Genomic DNA, 8688 nt, shown 5'->3' on the forward strand with positions numbered 1-8688 from the left:
ATGTATCTATAAAATTTATACTGTATCTCTTTTTTTCTTTTTTTACCAAAGTCGATTTCACTAATTTAGGTTTTGTCACACGGATGGATGATATATAACGCTGTTATTACTCATTTTCAATTATTTTATTTAAATGATATTGTACCTATAATTCTATACTTATATGTAACAAAATTATCATGAAATATACTTTAATAATTATAAATTAGATAAGAAAAACAAATCAAGAATGCTATATGTATAATTTTTCTATAGCCTCTTTGTATACAGCCTATAATAACCACATTTGATCAAAAACAAAATTAATTCTGATCACTACAATGATAATTTTTCTTAATTTAAGACGTCAAAACTATTTCTAGTTTTCTACCATGGACTTGGCCACACCAGATTATGAATGACCAATAGCCGCGCGCGTGCCTGGCCACATAACGGGACCCACTTTTATAAACACAAAGTCAAGTCCAGCTCCACGTCACTTCCGTCGGCTCCATCAGCCTTAACTAGCTTAGCCTCCACCGTCTCAACTGACACGCTGTCACCTTCTCTGTTATCACTACCGTTACTAGGATGCTGACTCATCTCCGATTCATGACTCTTTGAGTCATCAAACTCACCCAAAAAGCCCTCTGGTAACTTTTTCGGATTCGGCTTAGGACCCGACCGCTTACACCGGCTCCGAGACTTAACTTTATGAAGCTTATCGGAGGAGTTCTTATAATCCTTGGAGACGTGGCGAATATCACAAGCTTGAAAAGCCGACTCAGAGTCGGAAGAAATAGAAGTGATCGGCTCGCCCTTAAGAACGGCTTCAACAGCGGCTTGACAGAGCTGCCAGCTCCCGGAACAGATCAAACCGAGGGATCCATGAATCGGGTTTACAATTCGCCCGCACGCCTCGAATAACAAAGATTTAAAAATTGCTGTAACAAACACAATTAACAGTTAAAATCAATACACACCAAAAATAAAATAAAATAAAATAAACGGACTCTTTCAAAGAAGGGAAATGAGTTAATACCAGGACGGAGATGCGGAGGACCGGCGTCGATGAGGTTGACAAGGCCGGCGCGGCCGTAGAATTTGGCGAGAAAGAGGGTGGCATTGGCTTGGGACTGGGGGTTTCGGATCCATTGGAGGCAAGGTCGGATGGTGCAGTCGTCGGAGCAGCCTTTGCGGAGGACGCGGCAGCCATTACAGCTGATACGCATGGTTAGTATGTGGTCTGATGTTGTTTGGGAAGGGGGGAAATGGTGGGAAAATTGGAGAGAAAATGAAGGGAAGTGTAAGGAGAAATATGATGAGAGAAAATGATGGGGAAATGGGTTAATTTATTGAAGTGGTGAAGTGAGATGGTGGGGATTGGGATTTGGGGCAAGTGGGGCGCAGTGGTTTCCAAGAAAACTGGGTGTGTAGTGTGGTGGGTGGGGCAATCTGGTTTTATTCATTTGTCATTGTACTTTACCATGCTCTTTTAAGTTCTGTGAAATTCCACTGGTAACCTTCAAACAAAAACTCAAGGTTGTAAGGGATAAACAACATATTCCCACCCGAAGTTTGGCAAAATCACAAGTGGGTACCCCTGATTCCATTTATTCAAGATTCCCACCCTTAAAGTGAAATTGTTAACAATTTTTAGGTTAAAGAAGGTGTTGTTACCATAATACTCTTAAAAAATAAATTAATAAATTACTTATTAAAATCTAAATTAGTAGAATTATAATTAACTATTTTATTTTTAAATTACTTCAATAACACCCTTAGCAATTGTGCACCCTATCGGTTTTTGCCTGATTTGTGTTGTTTTTGATAGTATTGAACCCCCTGGTCACCTCCACCATCTTCCCCATAGCTGTCGTCCAAAACCCCTCTGGTTCTTGACTCATTGGCCCCTTCGATGGCTGGTTTCGTTAGGTTTAGGGTTTCGTTGTTTTTCACTAGATTTCGATGGAAACAATCCAATTGGACACCACCACTATAATCAACATCTCCAACTCTACAAAACTCTTATGTCCCTAACAATCGTTTAGTTGCCATTCGTCGACTGGGAGGTTCATGTTCATCGTGTTTTTTGGAGTTGTCGTGGCCGAAAAGTGGTGAGTTGCTGTAGTTGGGAAGGTTAGTGGTTTTCTAAGGGGGATACAAAGAGTCAAATGGTGGTGGTGGTGGTTGCGGTTGTCGTTGCTCAAAACAGCCAAAAACTAGCAAAAAAAGTCACACAATACGATTGCCGTGGTTGGCGATTGACGAGTGATAAGAGGTTGTGAACAGTAAGGTTTTGTAGAGGGAGTTTGAGGGTTTAGATGGTGGTGACAAGGGTGATTTTGGTTAAAAGAATCGTCGAAAATGGCAAAAAAGGTCTAGGCCAACATCTGCTAACATGCACCAGACGACCAGAGCACTATTAGAGGCAACGATCTGCTAACGTGAGTCATCTCCTGTAAAATGACCAATTTACCCCTTTGCTGTTATATTAAATAATTTTTCATCACTTTAAGAGTGAGAATTTGGAATAAATATAATTAAAGGTACCAATTTGGCATTTCATCAAACCTTGGGTGGGAGTCTTCGTCTACTCTTTTTTAAATACAAAGGATATTGATTTATTGTGTCATAAAGCCCTTAAGAGCATGTATTAGAAAGGATTTTTTCTCAAAGTTTATGAAAATATTAATAGATTGTATCAAAATAGTCTTCAAAAGTCATATAAAAATCATTTATTACTTCCCTAAAATAAAAAAAAAAATGCAAAAATTCAAGTAGAAAAACAGTTTACAAATTACTTTTAATTTTAATTTTTATGTTAAGAACCCATATGTTAATTCTTAGAGCATCTTTAATGATGTTCTTTATTTTAAAGAGCATATTTCGTATAAATAAAGAGTATTTTTATTGATTTTTAAATATAAAGAACAAATTTTTTATTCAAATCTAATAGATTCTTTAAATTTTATAAGAGATAATATGTTTTTTCAAGAAAAAAAAAACTTAATATGAGAGATAAATCATAAATAAAATGCATAAAAACTTACAATTTATTATTTAAAATTATGATAGAGAATGAAATTTGACTCTCTAAATATGAAGAGTCAAACTTACTCTTTAATTTATATTTAAAGAATAAAGTGTTTCTTAAACTCTTATTTTTATGGATAAACTCTTTATAATAAAGAGTTTGAGTTATTTGGAGATGCTCTTAGAGAACATATATTTACATTAATAAATAAATTATAACATAATATTAAATCCACATCATTTTAGAAATTTAAATATGTAATTATACATAAATTGATATTTAGTATTTATACATTGGGATAACTTTAATAGTCATATTTTTTATTTAACTTTTAACGTTATGTTTGAGTTATTTGATTAATTTAAATCTAATATATTCCCAAAATGTATTAATTATGTAAATGGATTTGGATAATGTCTATTTAAAATACTTCGTCGAATTACCATAGCGTGGGCAAAATGGTAATTAATATTCGATTATAAGGTATCATTAAAAGAACAAGAGATGCAAGTTGGTACAAAAGGCAATAAACAGCTAGCCAGCAACACGTGTTGTGACTTTTTGGTCAGACGAGTCGCCACATCGTACGCACAACCCCATTTTCATTCCCACACGCACTTCCCAACTACGCTTCAGATTATCGCAAATTGACGGCCAGTAATCCCTATGCGTCCACATGGGACCCAAGAAAGAGATACAATTCTTCCGTGAACCAAAGGCGCGTGGATAAAAGAGGACGTGTTTAAATTTGGCTTGTGAGAAACTTCTACCATGTCCATGTTACGAACCAGCCACTGGGTTCCCTCCTGGTATTGTGGAATGTGGAATCCGTACACCGGTTTTGAGAAGAGGACTGTGGGCGCCCTTTGATCTCTTCCCCGTCAGCCTCTGGTTTTGGATTCCCTTTCGTTTTTCAACCTTCTTCTCACTTCAATGCTTATCCCGATTTGTCTGGAATAAAAAAAATATCTTACTTTGACTTTTTTCATTTTTTATTACGGTGCCGGTGCTCTATTCTCAATTGAAATTTGTATGTGGACTAATTGGTGCTGGTTTTGCTACTAGGACAGCACATCGTTTAGCACGAAAAAATATTATTAGAATCAAAATTCAACAAAAATATATAAATTTCACTATACAATAGTGTTGATATGTGTTTTTGACATCAACAGTATCAGCACATACAAACTATTACGAATCTACGCATGAGGTGATTATGTGAATATTTGTGATACAATGGTGATATACGTTTAAAAAGACATAAATAAAAAAAAAAAATAAGAGAGATTTATATAGTGGTTTGAATGTTGTAAGTCTGTCTTACATCTATTGCCATTTTATTATTTTTTGATTGTTTTTCTGATATCGCCTGTAAGCGTACAAATATGAAGTAATATTTTGTTTACAGAGAAAAATAATGGCTTAAACTCAAATGTATGCCTAGCCTCTCTCTCTGCATTCATTCTCCTTCTCTTTTATAGGATGTTATTTAGCCGACTTCAAGGTGATAATTACTTGACAGGCTGCTCTTAATTTTAACTTTGATAGCTAAGTTAAGATGGATATTAATTATCAAGATGAGTTGATGACAACTTGTATTTTTCTAGCTCTTGCTATTATTGGATCCTAATCGGTGACCGATGTCTTTTTATGATTGGTGACTGATTTTGGCACAACAACTATAAACTACGTTAATCTTATAAAACATAAGACATATAAAATAAATAATATATATACACATATAATTATATGGCTAGATATATCATTTATTCGCTCACTTCTCCCCTGGTGGGACTCAAAACCAGGTGGCTTTGATGCTATTCCACTAAAAATTAGTTAATAGTCAAGATGCAACCGTATCTATATATTGCATTATGGACTAAATTCGATAATTGCAAAAGGAAATTAAAACTAGCCACCTCTGGGTGATCGAGTGGAGTAATAGAGATTCTTTGGGCTTCGTTTGGTTCAAAATTTAGGGGTTTTGGGAAAAGTTTTTTGAATAATATAAAAAGTAGTATTCCTAAAAATGAGAATTTTTGGGTATTTTACTGTTTAATTTTTTTAGAAATACTAAAAGTAGTATTCCCAATTTTGAACCAAATGAAGCCTTGGTGTATTACTCTAAGAAATTTTAAGTTTAATTCCTCTGAGTTACTAATAGAGGTGACTACTTGAGGGTTTACTCGATTGTTAACTTCAGGGTCTCGAAGAATTAGTCGAGGTATGCGCAAGCTAGCACGAACACCCCCGGTTGCCCAACAAAAAAAACTGAAACACTTTTTTCTTTTTTTTTTTCTTCCAAATGCTTTTTGAACAGAAAACAACATACTGTTTAATTATCGTACGGAAACAACCTTGATGAGAAAAACGTTCCAACAAAAACAAGACCAATTCAAATGAATGTTAAATTAGAAGAACATTGTATAAATGCAAAAAAAATTAAAAAAAATCTTCTTAAAAAAACTTACACACACACACACGTATACATTTATTATTTATTAATCAAAGCAATAAAAGTCCAAAAAATATCCAGCACATAATGCGATTATTCTAACACATTGCTGGGCCTGGTCCTGGGCCAGATAGAGATTTAGAAATGAAGACCACTTTCCACGATTCACCGACCACACAAGGTCACGGTTAAAGTAAACAGAAGAATTGAAGGACCGTCATGGTCGGGGTATGGAAACGTGTCAAACACCCAATTGATTGAACTCCCACATTCAAGGTCTCTCTCCCTCTTTCTGAGTAGTTAGCAAGACCAACGGCAGCAGCAACGTGCAATAGCTGTAAGTCTCCCTCCCTTGGACTTTCTTTATACCAGTTTTTTGGATCTCATTTCAATGTTTTTTTAATTCACATTCATATCCATTTCCTCAACCAATCTGCATTTCACCATTTTTAATTGTAGAAATCATTTTCTGGGTATGATTTTTCTTTGAAATTCCGTTGGTTTAAATGTATTTTTATTGTTTAAAATTTTGCAGGTTTCAATGTGTTAAACGTAATTTTAAGTCTTCTGTTTGCTGACTTTTGTGTTTATGCATATTTCTGCTTTGGGAAATTCTGTTATTAATGTGCTATATGATTTGCATTTCAGGTTCTGTTCATGGTTGGTCCCCGAGTTGTATCGAAACCATTATGATAACTTCTGCTATCTGCATGCAAGGTGTGAAGATTTTTTTTGTTATTCAATGTGACCAATTACATTTACACATATTCATGCAGAAATTGTTATGTTTATCTGGTTTTTTGAGTATGCATTTCTCTTCGTCTTGATTCGAATTAGATAAAAATTGTTTGAATTAAACACATTGAAAAGGAGGCTCTCTGGAAGCATAATTGTGAAGTTAACACAATAGTTGAAACAAAAATTCTAGACAAGGGTTGGTAATTGGCAGGAATAATTTCAAATGGAGCATGTTCTGCTGTTTTTCAAGTTGGGATGCCGGTTCGACTAAAGTTTGTTAACGGGGTAGGAAATAAATTGTTGTTTTACCTTTTATCAATACGGACAAGCTTAATTGTAACATCGAGAGCTTTTCTTTCATTTTGCACTATGTTTATTCATTTACTCGGAGACTTGTGTTTTCTGGAGCTGAATGCTGGTAATTTTTTAGCCAAACTGTTTAATTCTAAACAATAAAAGATAGAAATTGAGTAAAGTTTGGGTTACTGACCTCGAAAAACACTTTCCTAAGACGAAAAGTGGCATGCTTGAACTTTATTTTGTAGAAGCAGTGGTCTTTTGTAACTAAGTAATTAAACTGTCAATGGCTTTATACACTCTTGCTTGTTAGTTGTTACTATTCAAGTCTTGAGTTGGCAATTAATTTTAGCAGTATATGTATCAATGCGGTTTTATTATAGTCATTTCACATTTATCCAGAATCCTGCGATGTCCTTCTTTAATGATTTATTCCGGTTCTACTCAGTTCATGAGAATAGAAGTCATCTTGTGATAATGCTAATACTCATATTCAGGCAATTTTAGAACTAGTTACTTAATATGGACTATTTTATTTGCAAGGTTTTTATAATTGAGTTTCAAGTCTTGATGCCCATCTCTTGTGGATCATAATGAGTTCGGTATCCGCTCTCAGCACAAGAGAAAACAGAGAGCACAATGGATCCAGTTTAGCCGATAACGGGGAGGTTTCTGATACAAAAGCGAACGCTAGTCCTGAGGCTGAAGGTAAGGATGATTTTATTGCTGCTTGGTTTGAGCACTCATAACACTGCGTTTTTCTTTTTTCCCTTTGTAGCCAACCAACGTGCACTATTGGTGGAGTGGTTAAATAGTATTCTTCCACATTTAAATTTGCCAATAAAAGCTTCAGATGAAGAGCTGAAAGCATGTTTGATTGATGGCACTCTTCTATCTCAAATTTTGAAGAGGCTTAGACTAGTTTCATATAAGGAGGTTGTTGAAATCTAGTATCTTTCTGTTGCCAAATTATACTCTAAGTTGGTGATTAGATGGTTACTTTGTTGATTAAATGTTCGGTATTCTATTCTAGGTAGGCGATTTCAATCATTCTTCAGTTTCAAGCTTAGAAAATGTTAGAAGATTTCTGGAAACTCTGGATAAATTAGGAATTTCTGGATTTGCAATGTCAGACCTAGAGAAGGTATTGTTTCTTCATTTGAAAATTTTAATATCATCACCTAATAATATGCTGACATAAAAATGTTATTCTTGAAATTTTGAACATATCCTGAACCATATGATTGGATAAATTTGACTGGACATGAACAATCAGGCTTGTAAATCTGCTTGTCCTTGCATCCAATTATTCATATGCTTTTCTATGTATATGTTTCTGTGTATATATATTCCTCTATCGAACTATTTTATTTGTGGGCTTGTGTTGGTTTCTGCACTGTGGAGATTTTCAATTTATTCTTTTTCTCTACTTCCTAAAGTTCATCTAAATCTTGCAGGGTTGTATGAAGCCTGTTATAGGCTGTCTTTCAAAACTTAGAGCAGAATTTTCCCCTACCAAAGAGAATTTTTCGGTCAATAGTACAATAACAGAATCTGGAAACAGTGAAAAGGATGCATCTTCTGGCGGCCCTCTTTCTCCAGTCTTTGGAGAAGAAAGGTGAAAAGTTTTGTCAGAGTCCCAATTTCAAGGTGCTTCACGCAGTTCAGCAATATCAGGTAATGCAATTTCTTTGTGGATTGTTTGTGCACATGCATGCCTGTGGTGTCTGCATGTTTGAATCTGGATGTGGTTTATTATCTACAATGTATTGATTTTATAAAATGACGTACGACTAATTGGATCTGATCGATTATGCATCAATCTGACCTTTTTCGATTAGATTATTATGGATCTCGTCGAAAACAGCTAGATCTACAGTAAAAAATCTGGTCGATGACAATATTGTCGACAATAGTTAAATGGGTGGAGGTGTTTTTATTATTTTATAAACTTTTATTAAAAAAAAAATTTGTTAAATATTTAGAGTTGAATATAATAATATTGAATTTTGAATTGAACCTGAATATTAAAATAAATATGTATTTTATTAAATTGGATAGGATGATAGGATAATATTTTAAAAGTTAAACAAACGCCGCTTAATCTTTCTTTTGTGGACTCCACATCATGTTCCTTGGCAACTTTAGAAAGCATGGGGCACGAAGGCCTGAGGTAAAAAGC

At 34.6% G+C, this 8688-nt stretch overlaps 2 protein-coding genes across 2 annotated transcripts; one reads left to right on the plus strand and one right to left on the minus strand.

Annotated features, from left to right (window-relative positions):
• Positions 1 to 237: 237 nt before the first annotated feature.
• Positions 238 to 1323, minus strand: LOC116137862 (LOB domain-containing protein 41-like). Its single transcript, XM_031423560.1, has 2 exons — positions 1022 to 1323; positions 238 to 923 (listed from the first exon to the last, which is right to left on the minus strand). The coding sequence occupies exons 1-2, from the start codon at positions 1209 to 1211 to the stop codon at positions 445 to 447; spliced, it is 669 nt and encodes a 222-aa protein (XP_031279420.1). The 5' UTR covers positions 1212 to 1323; the 3' UTR covers positions 238 to 444.
• A 4796-nt stretch (positions 1324 to 6119) lies between these two features.
• On the plus strand, positions 6120 to 8210 carry LOC116137834 (kinesin-like protein KIN-14K). Its single transcript, XM_031423535.1, has 5 exons — positions 6120 to 6188; positions 7050 to 7214; positions 7285 to 7442; positions 7540 to 7650; positions 7964 to 8210. Exons 2-5 carry the CDS (start codon positions 7100 to 7102, stop codon positions 8126 to 8128), a joined length of 549 nt encoding a protein of 182 aa, XP_031279395.1. The 5' UTR covers positions 6120 to 6188; positions 7050 to 7099; the 3' UTR covers positions 8129 to 8210.
• The last annotated feature ends 478 nt before the right edge of the window (positions 8211 to 8688 follow it).

Source organism: Pistacia vera, unplaced genomic scaffold, assembly GCF_008641045.1.
Source record: "Pistacia vera cultivar Batoury unplaced genomic scaffold, PisVer_v2 Contig1097, whole genome shotgun sequence".
Taxonomy (NCBI): Eukaryota; Viridiplantae; Streptophyta; class Magnoliopsida; order Sapindales; family Anacardiaceae; genus Pistacia; species Pistacia vera.